This window comes from Lactuca sativa, chromosome 1 (genome assembly GCF_002870075.4).
Source record: "Lactuca sativa cultivar Salinas chromosome 1, Lsat_Salinas_v11, whole genome shotgun sequence".
Taxonomy (NCBI): Eukaryota; Viridiplantae; Streptophyta; class Magnoliopsida; order Asterales; family Asteraceae; genus Lactuca; species Lactuca sativa.
In genome coordinates this window covers 69,442,336-69,462,056 of record NC_056623.2, presented here as the reverse complement: position 1 = coordinate 69,462,056, position 19,721 = coordinate 69,442,336, and the positions used below count along the sequence as shown (strand labels likewise).

Below are 19,721 nucleotides of genomic sequence, written 5' to 3'. Positions count from 1 at the left end.
AATGTCCTAAAGGAAACCATGTGGGGGATGGAGTACACCGGTGAACATATCGTTCACAAACACCTACAGGTTGCGAGCCTGCTAGTGTTCCACTGGACTGTCTAGAAGAGTCCGTGGTCGTCATCCATACTCCGCTAGATGACAGAATCAACAACATCAACATCGAGGCCTCTCATCATTTTATCACACATCACCTATTGCATCTACCCATGTTTTACCCCAACATTTTCGTAGATATAAAATACATATACAGTTTAAATCATTGAAAACATGTATAACAACGTTCATCTAGCATAGATAGCAAGTATTCAGATAATATGCACACATAGCACGTAATTTATATAAAATACTTCATATCTATGTGTAAGTTGAAAGTAACTATGCACTCACTTGTTAAGGTGATGATTCCAAAATCGGGCAGCGCTTGCTTCTAACGATTCTATTTTCCTTCGACGAAACCTAGCATTATTATCGCTAAATTTTAGTCTAATATTTACCGTGACCAACTATTAGTCTTAGTATTATTATTATTATATAAGCGTTAAACAATATTTTCCAACCACTATGTACAGACAGGGGCCAGACATAAAACACCGGAGGGCAGGACCATTTTGGCATATAGCACTTCTAAAATCCAACAACCCTATGCGGCCCTTTAAACCAGATTCCCCGTACCGCGAGTAGTTAAAAAAAAATATATTATAACGACACTTATATAAGTTATAATAATAGCTCAAATATTTATTATAAGTTCATAATAACAATACTAATTTTAAATATAAGCTATATTAAAATAAGGTAAGCATAACTTACTTACAAGGGGGTTTTAGCTAGGAGTCGGGCTCTGCAGGGGCAGAACTTCGTCGCTGAATCTTTCTAAGAAAGATTCGTGCAGCGCTTCAGCGCTCACCTTACTATACTAAGCTACAGAAAGAGAAGTCGAATCACGAGGGACTGAAATGCTCGGGGGATAAGGAGAGAAAGACTCTTGAATCAAGAGAATGGTGCAAGAAATATGAGAGCCCAAGGCTCTTATTTATACTAATTGAATTTTCAAAAACTACCCTCCATAATTACTTGATGACCTTTTAGTTATATAAACAACTAAACACCCCTCTATAATACTATTATAAATGGATTTAATGATATTTGTACTAAACTAATGTCGAAAGAACTCAACATTAGTCTTATAATGACCGCATCGTCGATACCTTTCTAATGATATATACATATGTATATATATGTGTACGTATACATTATTTATACTTTATTTTAATACGTAAATATGCTATTATAATTTGTAACTCGTTCATACGAACTCCGTTTTTGACGTTCTTTATATCCACGCGTAGGTGAAGACGTACTCTACAACTTTCATTTAGACTCCATCGGCTAATTTTGACTTTATTTTTAAAGTTATATTTTTAACAAGCCGGGACAGGATTGGTCTGTTTAAAATCTCATAACTTCTTCATACGAAGTCAGATTTGGGCGTTCTTTTTATCGATGTTCTTAGTTTAACATATTCTACGACTTTCGTTTAGATCACTAAGGCTAAATCTCGCTCTATCGTAAATTCACTATTCACGCTTCCCGGTATCGTGCCGGTTCTGTCGTGAAACTTCGACGGGTCATAACTTCTTCGTTATAACTCGGATTTCGGCGTTCCTTATATGCACAGAAACCTTGAGACATATTCTACAACTTTATGTAGAGATATCAGGATTATCTCACACTTTAATTTTTGACGCTCATTTTTATTCTTTATTAATTATACATTTATAATTAAATAATAAACACATATAATTCACATAATACTCAAATATTTCATCTTTATTACTTCAAAAAGAGTTACAAGAGTTGACCTAGACTATTACATTGACAAAAATGCTTAGCCCTGAAACCCGGGCGTTACAGGTTCCAATCTCCATTGTTTCAGACCGTGATGTTCGGTTCACCTCCCATTTTGCAGAAGTTCCATGAGGAATTGGGCACGAGGTTGCACTTCATCACAGCTTATCATCTGCAGACCGATGGCCAGAGTGAGTGGACGATACAGACCCTTCAGTATATGTTGTAGGCCTGTGTCATCGATTTTGGTGGGAGTTGAGACTCCTACCTAGTACCTACCTCGTACGGAGTTCTCCTACAACAACAGTTATCACTCCAGCATTGGTGCCCCGCCTTTTAACCTCTTTTATGGGTGGATTTGTCGTACCTTGATTTGATGGAGCGAGGTTGGTCACAGAGATATGGGGCGAACTGAAGTAGTCCTTCAGAAAAAGGAGATGATTCAGCAGATCAGGCAGAGATTGCATACTGCTCAGAGTTGGCAGAAAAGCTATGTCGTCGGCACCGATCTGAGTTAGAATTCTAGGTCAGCGATATGGTGTTACTGAAGGTCTCTCCTTGGAAAGGTGTGATTCGCTTCAGGAACAGGGGGAAGTTGGGTCCTGGTATATTGGGTCGTTTCGAGTGATCGCCAGGGTTGGCAAGATTGTGTACAAATTGGATCTTCTGGAGGAGCTCAGTCAAACTCACAACACTTTCCATGTTTCGCAGCTGTAGAATTGCATACTGGATGAGGATGTGGTGGTTTCCTTGGATGATATTCTGGTTGATGAGCGCCTGAATTGTGTTTAGAGGCCAGTATCTATTCTGGAGAGGAAAGTAAAGGTTTTGTGTAGTAAGGAAGTACCTTTGGTAAAGGTATGATGGTGGCATCGGAGGGGCTCCGAGCGGACCTGGGAGCCGGAGGCGAAGATGCAGGAGCATTATCCAGATATGTTCTCTACAGCAAACTTTGAGGACGAAGTCTAGTTCGAGTGGGGGAGATTTGTAACATCCCGAGATTCAGGTACTTCTAAATTCATCCTAATGGTTTCATCATATGATATTTTAGTCCTTAAGTCCATGAAAATGAGCCTTGAATCCCTAGTGGGAAGCTGGTAATTTTGGGGCAGGAGGAGTACGCTAAGCGTACATGTGGGTACGCTAAGCGTACTAGGGTGCGCACTAGTACATTGGGCGTACTCATGTCCGAGAGAAACCCTAATTTTTAGGGTTTGTGGGGTATTTAAACATCTTTACGGCTCATTTACTCCCACCTTTTCAGCCTCCAAAACCTTTGAGTCGTTTTTGGCAAACCCTAGTCCCTTAAGAGTGTATTTGAGCTAAAAGTGTGTTCTTTGTGTTCTTAAAGAAGGAGTTGCATCAAGGAGCTTAGAAGTTGAAGCAAGCTTGTGGATCTTGGATCGTTACCTTCTTGGGAAGCTCCAGAAGGTAAAAAGTCTTCGCCTTGATGCTTTCTTTTCTTAGATCTCATTTCGATAACTTTATGTTGTTCTTCTTGTCTCAAAAGTCCCATTTCATGCGTGTTTGGTATTAAGACATTTTGAGATGTCCTTTCAGACCGTAGGAAGGGTCTTAAGCCATAAAAATGAGGTCCCTTTAGTTAGTATGGCTCCATGCATCTTATAGAAGGTCTTACTGGATTAAGACCTTGTGTTAAGGACTTTATGGACGTGTAAAGTAATAAAGTTGGAAACTTTATGACCCTAATATGCCTCTGGACCTTGGATCTAAAGTATGAGCTTAAGTGCTAAATACATTAAGCACTTAACGAAGAATTTGGACCTGCGAGGGTATGCCCCGTGTAGTTTGGTGTACGCCCCTGCATACCCGGTCAGCCACCATGATGGTGGTTTCTGCGAAGCTTCATGTACGCTGAGCGTACCTCCATAGTACGCCCCGCGTACTCACATGGGTTGGCCCATATTGAGTCAACTCGGTTGGGTCGACTCGGCTCGGTTGACTCAGTGGGTTTATTGACTTTGACCAGTTGACTTTGAGCTTGACCAAGTTGGACCATGTTTGACCAAGTTTGACTTTAAGGGTATTTTGGGATTTTAATGGAAATTGGTCACGATTGAGTAAAGAGCTGAGATTAGGAGTCGGGCCTTATCAGTTCTATTCAGCTTGTAAGGTGAGTTTTACTCATTATACTTTCGGGTCAAAGGCACCAAGGTCGGCTCATTGGTTTGATAACATGATATTGTTGATATGCTGAGTATAGAATAGATATGCATGCTAGTTCTGATATGCTAGTCTGGTAGATCTTTAGGACTACCTGTGATACTGTCTATTTATCTGTATCTGATATTATCTGTTATATGTCGACATATTATGTGGGTGGGGTTGAGGTTGTACTGCTCCGTGCTATAGCCACAAAACCCTGGAGCAAACCAGATATCAGTTGAGGGCCGAGAAGGGCATGCCAGACTCATACTGAGGGCTCATGAGCATTCCAGATACGATCTGAGGGCCGAGAAGGGCATGTAGACTCGTACTGAGGGCTTAGTGGAATTCAGTCAAAGGACTGATCAGTCCAGGGAGCAAGCTAGATATAAGTTATGGGCATGAGGGGCAAGCTAGACTTATGTTGTGGGCTCAAAGAGCAAGCCAAACATAAGTTGTGGGCTAAGGGCAAGCTAGACTTATGATGTGGGCTCATGGGTAACCCAGTCTGTTAGTTGTGGACCCATTGCATGTTGTTATTATGTATGTGTTATTTGTTTATGTATTGATATTTTGGGGGAACTCACTAAGCTTTGGGCTTACAATTTTGGATTATGTTTCAGGTACCTCAGAGGGTCGCGGGAAGGAGAAGGCGTGATCGTGCATCTCCTCGAGTTTTGTTTTATGATTTTGGAAAAACTCTGATATTAAACATGTTTTGAAAACTATTTGTAAATAATGATGATTTACGGGTTGTTTTAAAAGTTTAAATTGTTGAATCAAAAAAGTGACCCTCTTGAACTTTAGCTACCGCAGCCTCATAAGCAACCGCAGTCAAGCAATCTTATCATCTGGCCATCAGAAGTCATCAGCACTGCAGTCCTTATCTTTACTTAGTATATTTTGTCTTTTCCGTAAAACACTCTAATGTCCAATATGTCTTGCATGGCTACTTTTAGATTTGTAAAATTGTCTCTATAAATAGAGTTCATTTCTCATGTAATCAGTACCGGTGTGAATCTCTCCTCAAATTCTAATACACATCAGTTCTCATTCTATCTTACTTATCAAATCTTCTTATTCTCATAATTGGTTACCATCTCTTTTAAAGAGCAAGTCACTTGTGACTTAATCACTAAGCTAGATCTCATTTACTAACTTGGTTTGAATGCATTCCTTGTTATGAATCTGCTTTTGTGTATACTTGATATAACAATTGTTGTCATTTACATTTCCTTACTTTTCCGCATCTAACTCACTAACTTCTAACACTTAATATTATTATTGAGTTAACAGATCCTTCGAGATTAACTATTCCGCTATATACTTGTTCTAACGATTTGTTCAAGTGTTTCTCAAAGTTTTTCTCTCAACATAAATTTTTCACGAATTTTATGGATGTTACATGGTGGATGTAGAGTAAGGTGGTATTCGAGATGTTTGAGAACACCACCCATTCATTCTGGTATGGGTGGTCCGAAGGGATGCTCAGATGCCACTATGCACCCTTACGCCTAGTTCTCGAGTTTAAGAAAATATAAGGAAAAGAAGAGAAAAGAAAGTCAAGAGAGAAAAGAAGAGAACGGAAAGGAAAAGAAAAGAAAATTTTATTTTGTGTTCCCGAGTTTGAGAGAAGTGGAAGGAAAATTAATTATTTTGTTCTTTCTTTCTTTTCAAATCATTCCAAATTGGAAGGAAAGTTAGAATGGAAAGTGATCATTCCATTTTCTTTCACTTTCTTCCTTTAATGAAACTCGGGAACACCAATTTATTTTATTTTCTTCCTATTTTCATTCACTAGGTGTGAAACCCGTGTATTACACGGGTTAATTAAAAAAGTTAAATATAAGATGTAGACATTAAGTACTTTTTAAAGTACAATTCTGAAATAAATATAAATGAAATGATGAATAAGTAATTCAATCTATACTAATAAAAAAATATTATCATGTTTAAAAAATCATGTTGAATATGAATGTGTAAAAATTAAGTATTTTTTAAAGAAAACTTTCGAAATAAATAGAATAAATAGAATAAACCACAACGACCATTTATGTAAATTGTCTTAATTATTCTATACTAATACTAATTAATATAAATTCACAAATTGAATTCATTAAATAGAAATAATAATTCACAAATAGAAGGTTTACTATATACATTAATTCAGATTAATTGCTATGATGTGAAATTTAATAGGTGGAAGTTGAATAAAAATGAAAAAAAAATACAAAAATGACAAGTGGAAAAAAAATATTTTAAAATTTTAAAAAAATGACATGTGTCAAATTCAATAAGAAGTTGACATTTGGCAAAATTATCTTTATTTATTAAGGTAGATTTCTTTTCTTTTCTCTCGTTAAGTTGAACTCGGAAACGGGATGTTAATAAAACTTAAGAACATCAATTTCTTTTACTTTCCTCTCATTTCCACCTATTTCATTTCTTTTCACTCGTTAAGTTGAACTCGAAAACAGGATGTTATCGTTTCTTTCAAAATGGTAGCAAATTTTTGTAATATCATTACCCTTTCTTGAATTTAATTATATATGTAGACTATGTAACCTGATTTCTTCGATTATTTGCATTAGGAATAATTTACTTAATCAAAATATTTTTAAAAAAATGATTTTAATATATAATATAATAACATGAGTATTTTTTTTAATATTGGAAGATAATTAGTTGTTTTTTATGAAGATCAACCTTTAGAATAAACATAATGTTGTATATCTTACAATTCATTTATTCAATTGACTGGTCCTTTTAATTGATAGGTCAAGGGTCAACCATCATGTTGCTTTGACTAAATTATGTTAATACCCACTTCAAAGTAATTTCAAGGCAGCCACGCATCTTTTTCCACCCACTTCTTTTATTTGTCTCCATTTTGAAGATATTATTTCTACTCTGTTCAAATTTATTGTTTTATATTTGTGTCAGTGTGGGAAACAAATTATTATTGTTGTTAAAAAATATTATTGGTAAGCCGGGAGTTTTGTGCTTATAAAATACCATTATTTCAAGGTATCTTGTGAAAAAACAATTAAAACAAAATTAAAAATAAATAATTAGTTACAAGTTTATGGTATTTTTTTTTAGGACCATGGTGTTTTATAGAAAGAAAAAACATATAGTTCTTTACTCATTTATAACATTAAATGTTTATATATCAAATAAATCTTAACTGAGATTAGATTCTACTTTGTGGCGTAGGCAATTCATTTGCATTTTGGATGAGTATAAATTTATATTAGTATTAAATGATAAATTTAATGAAACTCGGGAACACCAATTTAATTTATAAGAAATCGAATTGTGCTCATTTTTGTTGGGAAGAAATACGGATAAGTTGATCGAGCCCATTTTAGCATTTCTCATATCCATGTACGATTTTTGCGATCCATTTCATGAATTCTTAAGTAATATCTTTAATATTCATTGTTATTTTTGTAATTTGTTTGGTTCGTGCCTACATTTTGGAAATGACTTATTTATATTAGCATTTTTTTTTGTCTATTTCTCTTGTAAATATACGGTGATGAATCATTTAATTAAGATATTCGAAGTTTACAAAATACTTGAAATATAGTTTTTTAAGTTTTGTTAAAAGCAAGGCACGTGATGATAATGACATTTTATGAAATTAATAAGAAAAAATAGTATAAAACCTAAAAAAGAAAAAAAATGGTGTTTAAGTTCACACATTAACAACCATCATGTTAAAAAAAACGTTAAATTTACCTAATATGTATTTTAATAATTTTCATATTAAAATTGATCTTTTAGGTTCACACGTTAACAACCAACTTATATCACGTGGTTGGTTTCCCACAAAATTCCTCAACTATACGTTCACTTTCAATTCCAGTTACATAAAAATAAGGTAATTCTCTTGTTTAAAATATTAATTTATTTTTTAAAAACACTTTTACATCTATCATATATAAGACAATAAAATATATTTTATACGAAAAACATTACTCATAACTAATCACCTTTGATAAAAGTCATCCAACATTTACAAAAATACTAATGTCGCATGCAATTTATACCGATACCGGTGATATTATCTTTCTAATATTATTTGCACATTTACCGTTTTAAACCGGTTTTGATTTTTTAAAACTGATTATCTTTATATCGGTTTCGGTTATTATCTGTTAAATCTGCTTTGGTTATTATCTGTTCGGGTTTTTAGATTTTTAGAACTGAAATTACGTTAAAAAAAAGGTTTTTTGGTTAAAAAAAATCAGTTCTTTTACGTTTTTTAACGGAGAAAATAAAAACGGTTCTCAATTTTTTATAAAAAACGGTTCTAATCAAATGGTTCGGTAAAACTAAGACATGGACAATAACTATGAGGAAGTATGGCCCAGCTGGGTCTCTAAGGCCAGGAAAATGCTCAGGCACCCACAAAGCTGGTTCTACTTTTTGTCATAAATTTCAAATTTGTTGGCCCATGTGGTTCATTCCATCCTGCCTCCTAGTCACTGCCGGTCTTTATCATTTTCAATACGGCCGACTTTCTATATATACAAATTTAAAATAAATAAATAAGATTAAAATTAGGAAGTATTTCTCGGCTACATGTTCACATTGTTTATCTTTTTTTTATATATGTTTAGATTAAAATAAAATAAGCATAATTAAATATTTCACATTACATAAAAACACATTGCAAACTTAAATTACTAAAAAAAACATAAAAACATAAAATTTCAAACCTAAATTACTAAAAAACATAAAATCATAGAAATTTAAACCTAAATAACAAAAAAACCATAGAAAATTAAACATAAAAGTTAAAGCGTTAAAACCTAATTTCCATACTTGTCACGAACTTGTTGGATTTTCAGAAACACGGCTAGATTTTCCGGGTCGATATCCGGTTGCGGCTTAGTCTTTTAAAATTTGAAGATCGGTAAGTGCTTGTTTCCGGCGCTGAGCTCCCTCCGTTGCTTCATATTTTTTTTTGTAAAAAACTTAGGTTGCGTTTAGTTGAGGAAAAATAGTTTTCATTTTCCGTTTTTCGTTTTCCCTTTTCAGTTTTCATTGGGAAATTTAGAAAACGCGATTAGTTAAAACTTATTCATTTTTCATTTTCAGTTTTAGAAAATTAGAAAATGTGTTTAGATGTGTATATTTCTATCGATTTTTCATTTTTAGAAAACGGTAGTGATGGTAGGATGGGGGTGGGGGCGGCGGCAGTGGTAGCGGGTCGATGGCGGTGGTGGCAACAATTGTGACAGTGGTGGTGATGGCGGCCGGCAGTGGTGATAGTAGGTCGGTAATTGTGGTAGTGATGTTGGGTGGGTGGGTTTGTTTGTGTGGGTGTGTGTGTGTGTGTTTATGGGGATGGGGTGGGTGTGGGTGTGTGTGGGGGTGGAGGGAGGGGTGGGGGTAGGTATGTGTGTGTGTTTGTGGGTGGGTGAGTGTTTGTGGGTGGGTGAGTGTTTGTGGGTGTGTGGGTGTGTTTGTTTGTGGGGGTGGGGGTAGGTATGGGTCTGTGTGTGTGTGTTTGTGGAGGGTGGGTATGTGTGTGGGGGTTTATGGATGGGTAGGTGTGTAGGGGGTGGTGGGTAGGTAGGGGTGTGGTGGGTTGGAGTGTTAAGGTGGGGGTAGATAGAGGTGGATGGGTTGGGAGTGGGTGTGTGTTTATATTTTGGAAAAAATTTGGAATTGAAAAAATATGAAAAACAATGAGTATCTGCTCTTCAAAAATTTCCAACTTCTTTGTAATTTTAGAAAACGAAAATTTTTCATTTTCCGTGAAAATTTTAGAAAAATAAACAAACTAAACGCGTTTTCGAAATTTTCATTTTTCTTGAAATTTTTTTTCGAAAAACGGCCCATTTTTCCGCAACTAAACACAACCTTAGAGTTTTTTCAATTTTTTCCGCAAGTACGTCTTCATTACTCGCTTTTCCGCTTGAATACGTCGCCTTTTTCTCTTTGCCCCTTCCCGATGGTCGATGAAGTTGGACTTCCAGTGGACCCTCCCCTTCAGTGTCGTCAAAGTATTTATTGAGGTCGACACCAAAACCCACATCCGACTCGGAAGTTCTTGGCATTTTATTGGAGCCGATGGTCGATTCTGAATGCGAAGTCTCCGGGTTAAGGACCCATTTTGGACCCTTACAACAAATTTCTCACGCTTTTTGGTGGTCGAACACTTTACCGTCGTTGGTAACCTTGTATAGTTGGCAAGCGGTTGATAAAATATTGAAATTGTTGCTACCATTTTTATGCATATTTTTCAAATTTTCAAATACATCGTTAAACTTGGTGCAAGCCGCCCGTAGTTCACGCCATTTTCCATTGACCGCGTCGTGCGTTCGACCCATTTGCCTTCCCAAAAGCAAATGAAACTAATCTAAAACACGAAGCCAAAAATTGTTTCTCGTTTGCGTGTTATCCGTCCTCAAGTCACACGATATAAAAATCCAAGTTTAGCTAAAGCTTCCTCCTCATCTTCATTCCAAGTTGATCCTCTTTTTTTATAGTTTTTCCTTTTGGTTGCCTTCTTCTAGATGGTTGTGTTTCTTCGACCCGTTCGTCGTCGTCATTGTCCAGGTTTATAAATGGGGATTGAGATAAGGGGACTTGAGATGGTTGTGTTTCTTCGACCCGTTCGCCGTCGTCATTGTCCAGGTTTATAGGTGGGGATTGAGATAAGGGGACTTGAGATGGTTGTTTTTGGAATTGATGAGATGGTTGAGTTTGGAATTGTTGAGGTTGAAATTGTGGAAAAGCTTGGAACTGAGGTTGATTAAATTGTTGTGGTCTTTGTTGTTGGAAGTAGTTTGGTTGATATGGAATGTTGGTAAATAGAGGTGGTTGTTAGATTTAAGATGTTAACATTTGCATGTAACCTTGATATTGATCATTTGGAGTGTTTGGGTTGTTGGGGTGTTTGAAGTGATTAGGGTATTTTGATTTTGATCCATACTTTGAGAAAAAAAAAATGAGAGAATAGAAGTATATTTGAATGGTTTTGTGGTGTGAAATGGTATAAAAGTGTTGGTATTTATAGGGTTTAGTTTAAAAGTTAAAAAGATAGAATTTTTTTTAATTTTTTTAATGGGTCAAAAAGTGACTGTTTGCCAAAATCGATTGTTATTGGTCGTAAGGGCGCGTAACTCATTCCAATCCACACCACATTTAGTGCCTAGGGGGACGGTGTTCACGCGTGAACATCCCTGCCACCTCACCCTTTACGCGTAAAAACATATGCCATACACGATGACCTTATACTTAAATTGTTTTAAGATTGAGCCAAAAATCAAGGGGTTTCCAATAATAGCCATCATTTTCGCTAGTTTTTATGAGAAATAGTTGTTGACTTGTTGAGACTTTTTAACACCTTTTTCTTGAGTTTATTTAGTGAGTGGAATGGAAAATAAGGAAAGTAATTTAGAATGGAAATATGTTTTTTTAAAGAGATGGAAAGGGGATGGAATGGAATGGTAAGGGAAACATTATGTGTGTCTTTTTTACAAGCCCACTTTTGGGAGAGTTAGAAGTTTTTCCCTTAAACTCATGTGGGACATGAAGTTGGAAGTTCGATTCCCGTAAACTACCTCTTGTGGTGTCACATGTAAGAAACTTTTCCCTAGAAATCCCTATGAAGGCTGAGTTTTCCCTTTAAATGAGCTCGAACCCGGGGTGTTGGCTAAAATATTGCGAGTAAGTTTCCGCTTAATTCATTTTCCGTTTCCAAAAAAATAAATATTGTACGGTAAAGTAATTGAAGTAAATGAATAAGTAATGATATATGTATTGACAAAGTGATGTATTATGGTCTAGACCGAATAAACGGTCTAATGAAACTAACTTAATGTTCGACAACCAGCTTTTAACTTCTAAGAAAAGGTTCGAATTAAAAAAATAAATAAATAAATAAATTGTTCGGGAGTACGAACTTAAATCTTTTATTTTAAACAAAAAAAAAATTGTCCAAAAGCTACTTCAAACACTTCCACCCAAATACATTTACCGGCTACTTTTGTCAAACATACCCTAGATAGGTAAATGGTAAACCCTTATATGGAACACACAAATATGCATCAATTTTAATGTGAAAGAAGTTGGTAGGAAAAAGGTAATAAGTAGATGGTTGGTGTCTTAATAATTATACCAAGGTTATTTTAGCTCAACTCATTAAGTCATTCTCTCCATATTAGGTCAAAACGAAACAACCATATATAGTTATCGAGATTAAGGGCTTAACTCATTAAGTCATTTTTTAAGTAAAAAAGAAACAACCCCATAGTCCTTGATCCCTCTAGAATATATGCACATTCCAAGTTTCTAAACTTCAAGTACAATAATCAACACCAAGTATGCAACTAAGTTACTGTTTCAGTATTTCGGGTAAATCATAAAAATACCAATTCCAGCAGTTTTAGATATGGGAATTTACAGAATTAAACAGGTTTCATAGCTAGAAAAGCATGCTAGGAATAATATATATTGATGTACTTAAATGGAAGAGCTGATGGAAATAAGAAACCTGGGAAGGTTCTCAAGAGCTAATGTGAAAATTGCCCCAAACAAAAAAAGTAAAACAAAAGCCAGCAATACTTTAGCAATGTAATTGGCACCTATAACAGATGGTAATAGTCCTTTTGTTGATTGCATATCATCAAATCCCTGCAAGTAGACATGATGAAATATAGTCAGATACGACTTCCATGAAAAAAATGTAAGATATTGTTATCAGAGACCTATTGAGGTTTCATAAGATTTACACAAAATTATATTCTGAATATACGAACTGATAACAGTAAGAATTACATGATGATCCAGATATTGTTATCAGAGACCTATTGAGGTTTCGTGATTAAATCCCTGCAAGTAGACATGATGAAATATATTCTGAATATACGAACTGATAACAGTAAGAATTACACATACCGGTGAAGATGATTCTTGGTTTGATGTTCTTCTGGTTCTTGTTCTAGCTCTTGGACCTCCTTCAAGACCAAGAACACAAAATTATAATGAAGAACACTAGTAAATAAGAAACAATTTAGAAAAACAAAAGGTTTTTGCTATGATATCAATTTGGCATCCACACGAAGTTAGATGTACACTTTGACATGTTTCAATCTATATGTAAACCCTAAAATTTGTATATTCAAACTTGATATTATAGAACGATTTCACAATAGTTATCGTTTTCTGATTATTGATCTGAAAATTTGGTATATATGTTTCGACTGAACTTAAAAAATATAGAACACGTCTGCAAGTCAAACTAATCAAGCGAACTTGTACCTTCGGTTTCAGTAACTGTCCGCAGCTTCCATCCATGGCCGTAAGATACAAGAACTGAATTAGGACCGAAATTGATTGGCTCTTCCTCTTCTTTAACTGCTTCTATATACAACGCCTGCGGCAATCCTTCATCAAGCTTTCTGTTAATCAAATTCAATGCAAATCCGGCCTCCGTACCCGAAGAAAACCTTCTGATCTTGCTTGAACTTCTGCAACTTACCTCCAGATACTGTAAGTAAACATCGTGATTAAATATTAATAACATGAATAAAGTCAATTCGAACAGTAACAGCCTGAATTATTATTGATATATAAAGAGAAGTATCGAGATAGAGAGGCTTACAGATGCTGGAACTGATGGTGAATCTCTGACTTCCGATTTTTCCCCATTTTCTGCCATGGGAGAATTGTGACTTGAGATACCGGAGATTGAATCACAGATAGGGGTTTGGTTGATGTTCATCGAGTAAAAGGTTCGAGTGTTTGACTATTCTAAGGTCAGATATTAGTTAAGAGAAAAATCTGTTTTGGCCCTTTTTCTTTTCGTGTTTTGTCAACATGACCCTTGTATTAACTTTCTACATTATTTTGTGTTAGTGTAAGAGAAATTTAACGGATTCTTGTTAAAGTAAATTTACAAGTTATTAGTTATCTATTAAAATCAAATCGTTTCCAAAAAAAAATCTATTAAAATCAAATCATTTATTTAAGGACATTCATGTGTGTCTTACTTGCAAATAAAATAAATATAATTTTTAAATTATAGTTTCAATTTTTGTTATGATTAAATAATTTAAAAATTACTTATTTGGTTTTTTAATCTTTGGATCCTTATTTAAAATATCAATGTTTATAAAATAATATAATGTAATTTAAAATTTTATGTTGTTGCAAATTATTATTATTACTTAACTTTATAATCGCTTATTATTATCAAATTTTATAGAATACTAAAATTTATGTATGATTTTTTTTGTGCTTATTTCACAATAGCAAACCAATTTATGTATTATTATAGAGAAGTTTATTAGAAATTTGAAAAATTATGAAGTTTCAAAATAATATGATGTAATGAATTTTATCTCTTTTATAGTATAATAAATAAATGTGTATAAAATAGTGCTAGTAATTTTCTTCCAACCCATTACAGAGAAATGGAATTGAAGTTGGAAATGTAGAGAAAAAAATGGAATAATGACTTAAAAAGATAATATATTTTTCGATTTGTATACATTTGGTCATTGAGTTTTTTTTTCGTCTATATTTACCCATTCAACTTGTTAAACTGTATACATTCAGTCCTTATGACCGGCTACTCCAGGTTACCCGGTAAAAATGACTTAATAGGGTAATATATTTCTCACCTTGTACACATTTAGTCCTTAATATTTTTGTACACGTTTAGTCCTTTTTTTTGTAAAATAAGTCATTTTTTTGTACTCATTCAGTACTTATGAATGATTTTTTAGTTTATTCTCACGAAATCTTACGTGGTATATTCATTAATGAAGTGTATGGAGCTTTTGATGTTTATATTCATCACGATCTCGACTACTTGGTTGTTTAGGTCATGTGTTCTGAACGTCATAACTTCTTTATATGATCTCGGATTTTAACGATCTTTATATTCATGCGTTCGTATTTTAGTCTATTACAACTTTCATTTATATTACTCCCATTAAAAAATAATATATTTTTACTTACAATTTTTATACCCATACGCGGTGGCGGATTTAGTATGGTCCTGGTGTTGCACCGACAATACCTGTTTTTTCTGTTCGCGTTGGAAAATTTTTCGCTTTTTTTACGTTTAGACCTATTTTCCATGTATCGGCAACACCTATTTCATCTCGACAACACCTACTATGTATTACTGCGTCTTCCCCTGTCCATACGTTTTTTATGAATGCATGTATGTATGTTTTTTTATAAAATTGTTAGTAAAAAAATATTACATTTTAACGGGAATAATCTTAATGAAAGTTGTAGTAGACTCAAAAAATGAGCACGTGGATAAAGATCCTTAAAATCTGATATCGTATGAAGAAGTTACGATGTTTAAAATACAAGACCTAAGCCAAACCACAAGACTTACGCAACCAAGCAGTCGAAATCGCATTGGACATAAACATCAACAACCCAAGCACGTCATCAATGATTGTCTCACGTAAAATGTCGTGAAAAAAACCTAAAGAAATCGTTCATAAGTACTGAATGAGTACAAAAAAAAAATATTAAAGACTAAATATGTAGAAAAATATTAAGGACTAAATGTGTACAAAATGAAAAATATATTACCCTATCAAGTTATTTTTCCCGGCTAACCTGGAGTAACAGATCATAAGGACTGAATGTGTACAATTTAACAAATTGAAGGGGTAAATATGAACGAAAAAAAAAACTCAGTGACCAAATATATACAAATCGAATAATATGTTACCCTTTTAAGTCATTATCCCGAAAAAAATTGATTTTGTTGTTTGGTCCAACAAATTATCCTGAAAAAAATTGATTTTGTTGTTTGGTCCAACAAAGAATTCACCTGAGATATGAACCTAGGATCAATTTTCTTGTTTGGTTGTAGCAAATAATGGAATGGAAATGATTTTTCTTAAAATTTTTATCATTTTCAAACAATTTTCTTTTACAAGAATATTATTACCATGCATTGTCATATTAAGTATTTTTATATTTCTCCACTTTTTTTAGTCCAGTATTTCATTTTAGTTAGAGGTTTAAATTAACAAATAAATTACATGTTAGAAAATAACCAACATTACACTTTAGATTCAACTTTAGATTCATGTTCAAAGAAAATGTTAAATTGTTAATCAACCCATTTAAATTACATTTTTGTTATATGCTGATGGAGAAAGTATGTGAAACAACTAAATACAAAAGCTCTGAAGTATAAACCACAGCCATCATTTTCATCAAATTTCCTATTCTTTTCACATCGTCCTTTTATAATCAAATAAATTAGAAAGAATCACATAATTCAAATGATAAGACTATAATTACAAACAAAAAATCACATAATTCAAATGATAGACTGTCAATCACAAACTTCATGGCATAATGCCCCTACGCCTTCCCATTTCCAAGCTAAACACATTCATTACAGACAATTAAACCATCTATAAACAAAATCAACTATTTTAATTTTCCACTTATGAAAAATTACCTGAAGCAATGATTCAACACCACATCTAGTTATGTAAAATGAAAGAAGAGCATAACCAGTAATCTTGTGATCTCACATCTGGAGCTGCAACTGCATAATGTCACAACTATCTAAGGTGAAAAGCTTTTCTTTTGACCCACCACGAATTAAAGTACTGATTTAAGTGTTCCACGCCATAGTTCCTTTGTATTTCGATTTTCAAGCACTTCAATGAGTGTTTCAAAACAATGCAATTTCAATTTCAACAGGCTTTATGACTTAAGCCACAGAGATTGCAGTTTCATATAGGTGATATGCATTCATGATTCATTCAAGCTTGTAGCTTCGGGTTTAACGATGGTTTCCACTTTCTTTAACATCAAACACGATTTGCCCTAAGGATCAATAAGGCATATAGCCACATGTTCAGGTAATTTGTCAAGAAATGGGAAACCCACAATTGACTAAAAACATATATCTCCCTCCATTTTCATGTTATATTTCTAAAACGATGGCTGATTGATCAAATATCAACCAAACTGTTCTAACAAGAGAAGAAATGGATCAAACTTAAGGTGTACAAAACAAGAGAAATTTTTAGGCAAGATACCATTACAGATAAACATTAATGATCAAGTGTCTAAATGCTTACATATTCCATTAAACTTCAACGAGATTCCCAATCCTTGATCTTTTTTCCTTTAGGTTTAGCAATAGGAGCATTCATACCAGCCATTTTTGTGTTGTATTTAGCTCTAAGTGTATCATTGTATGTCCACCTGCACAACATCAACAAAACAACATCTGTAAAATTAAGCAAGCACAACATGAATAATAAATGCAAAAAGATGTGAGTTGCTAAAAAGATAATGAAAACATACGGATTATTCCAGTCAGTTGTATCTTCATTAACAAGATGAGTCCATTTTGTTCTTCCACTTCGACCAAAATGCTTGACTTGCATAACTTTGGGCAAAATAGTCTTATCCATCTTATCCTCTCCAGTTGGAGCACTAAAATCACGGTGGAATATTCCATCAGCACCAACTGTTGCAGCAGTGTCATCTGGATCATCCTGGAAGAAAGCACCTTTATGATAATATTTCTGCATGAATCTCCATTTCTGTTTAGGTGCAGATGCAGGTTTCGGGTTCTTTCTCTCCCATTCTCTTCTTTCTTCTTCAGTCATATTCCTAACTCTTTCAATCTCTTCTCTTTCCTTTGACATTGCATCTCTATCTTCTCTATCTCTTTTGATTCTTGCATACTCACGAGCCTTCCATGCTTCATATTCTTCAGCTTCGTTTAACTCATCGTCTGTTTCTATGTCAGCAATGTTGGCTTCTGCTTCGAGGTTCTTCTGGATTTGTAGGTCTTTACGGATTTCTTCCACAACTATCTGTTTTGTTTCGATTTTTCTTTCTTCTGCTCTTCTCTTCATTAACTCTTCAATTGCTTGTTCTTCTGCTTCGATCTTTTCACGTTCAGCAATGGTGTCGCGTTCTGATTTGGGAACAAACACGGGCTTCACCATAGCCATACCCATTTGCTCTTCTTCTGAATCTGTTTCGTATTCAGATGACTCCTCTTCTTCTTCCTCTTCCTCCTCTTCTTCTTCTTCAGGAATCATGGCAGCTTCCTCTTGTTCCCTCTGAAGCAGCTTTTCCCTGATTCGTCTCCTTCGTTCATCAAGAGCATCTTCATCATCTTCTTCAAATTCTATCCTTTCTTGTCTCCTCTGTTCTTCTTCCTCTGTTGAAATGATCTCAGCTTGTCTGATTCTTCTATGATCTGCTCTTATTTCTTCCTTATTATCGAATCTATTCTCTGCCAAACGACGCAGCCTTCGATCATCTCTTTTCATGATATTGGAATCTTCCCTGCTAGGAAAAGCCTTCTCCAAAGCAACTGACCTTGCCATCCGCATATCACCTTCTTCATCGCCATCATCTGCCCACTCAGGAGCTTTTCCAGGCCAATACCTCTTCACTTTTGTTTGCCCGATTTTGCCTCGAAGCTTATCCCTAACCGCTATGACAGTATCACTAACACCCGCCGTTACCGACATCGTTACAGCCAACTAAACCCTAGTTTTTTTTTCCTGAAACCTGGAACGAAAAATCAAAAGTGAAATGTAGAAAAGAATAGGATTATAATCGTATGGCTTCCCATAAAATGTTCTTAAGCTAGAGTTAATGAACGAAATCGACTTAAGAGAACTACAAAATTACAATATGCTTACGAATTCAACCGACGGAATCGATTGCCTCGGTAAATCCCCTAATTAGGTAGCTCCTTTTGAGATCGAGTTTATTTTCAGAAATTATGCGCTCCAATACGGATTCAATTAACAATTTCACACAACGATCTAAAACAAACCTAAACAATTAATTCAAACATCAAACCCGATGGTTTAGGGCTAAACCTCTGAAACTACAATTCAATCAACAAAAATTAATACTTACAAATAAAAAATCAAAGATTGTTTTGATGCTAGAACCCTTCAAATCGATCCTCTTTTTTTTCTCTCTTTCTGTCGAACGTATGAAGCCCCGAAGAAACTGATCAGTGCGTGGATGTATACCCCCAAAACCGATCCCTCCAAAAGAAAGTTGTGATGAAAGTTTTTTTTTTTTTTTTTTTTCTAATACTCACGTGAGTCATAATCCACATAGTGGGCTGCTATTAAAAGGGACTTGGGCTAAGGACTTTTTTTTAGCTGATTTAAAATACAAAAAATGGGCTATTATTTGATGACCAGCCCATAAAGGTGCATTAACCTTAGTCCAAATCCAATTTTCATTGTTCATATTTACGATCAATGAGTTGGTAAGAACTTGTAAAATTCCAGTTCAATCCAGTCATGCTTACCCTTCAATCCATCCACTTGATTAAAACAGCACAATACTGTTAAATTTCTAAAAGAATCTTTAAATCATTTTGTATTACTGATTTATCGTGGATGTTGTTTCGAGACTTCAATCAAGATTGCAATGTCTTTCATGTGACTTGCATTGCTCTAATCTATGTTCTTCATGACTTGCATTGCTCTAATCTATGTTCTTGACTTGCAGGTACAACAGATTAATTTTGATTCTGATTTTATTTGGGTTTCTTGATGTGGTTTTTGTTTGATATGGGTTTATTAATTGGGTTTCTTTGTCGATTTTTTTAGAGAAGCCAACAAGTTGGATTTTTTGAAATTGGTTTAAGCACACCAACAATAAATGGTTTTTAAAACTAATTAGAGGGTTAAATC

At 34.5% G+C, this 19,721-nt stretch overlaps 2 protein-coding genes across 10 annotated transcripts; both read right to left on the bottom strand.

The window, feature by feature from the left end:
• Window positions 1-12,363: 12,363 nt before the first annotated feature.
• LOC111914908 (uncharacterized) lies at window positions 12,364-13,798 on the bottom strand. Of its 3 annotated transcripts, none has more exons than XM_042901371.2 (5): window positions 13,643-13,798; window positions 13,300-13,528; window positions 12,937-12,995; window positions 12,817-12,870; window positions 12,456-12,672 (listed from the first exon to the last, which is right to left on the bottom strand). In XM_042901371.2, the coding sequence occupies exons 1-4, from the start codon at window positions 13,760-13,762 to the stop codon at window positions 12,838-12,840; spliced, it is 441 nt and encodes a 146-aa protein (XP_042757305.1). In that variant the 5' UTR covers window positions 13,763-13,798; the 3' UTR covers window positions 12,456-12,672; window positions 12,817-12,837. The 3 variants fall into 3 exon arrangements, with proteins under 3 accessions (XP_023766375.1, XP_042757305.1, XP_042757306.1); XM_042901372.2 differs by having other exon boundaries at window positions 12,846-12,870; XM_023910607.2 differs by lacking the exon at window positions 12,817-12,870 and having other exon boundaries at window positions 12,364-12,672.
• Window positions 13,799-16,179: 2,381 nt separating this feature from the next.
• Window positions 16,180-19,083, bottom strand: LOC111914909 (uncharacterized). Of its 7 annotated transcripts, XR_002857988.3 has the most exons (6): window positions 18,928-19,083; window positions 18,705-18,841; window positions 17,344-18,570; window positions 17,115-17,241; window positions 16,484-16,573; window positions 16,180-16,404 (listed from the first exon to the last, which is right to left on the bottom strand). XR_002857988.3 is itself a non-coding variant. In XM_023910610.3 (5 exons), exons 3-4 carry the CDS (start codon window positions 18,528-18,530, stop codon window positions 17,130-17,132), a joined length of 1,299 nt encoding a protein of 432 aa, XP_023766378.1. In that variant the 5' UTR covers window positions 18,531-18,570; window positions 18,705-18,841; window positions 18,928-19,083; the 3' UTR covers window positions 16,180-16,573; window positions 17,115-17,129. The 7 variants fall into 7 exon arrangements, 6 of the variants coding, with proteins under 6 accessions (XP_023766378.1, XP_023766379.1, XP_042757298.1 ...); XM_023910610.3 differs by having other exon boundaries at window positions 16,180-16,573; XM_023910611.3 differs by lacking the exons at window positions 16,180-16,404; window positions 16,484-16,573 and adding an exon at window positions 16,601-16,857.
• Window positions 19,084-19,721: the final 638 nt, after the last annotated feature.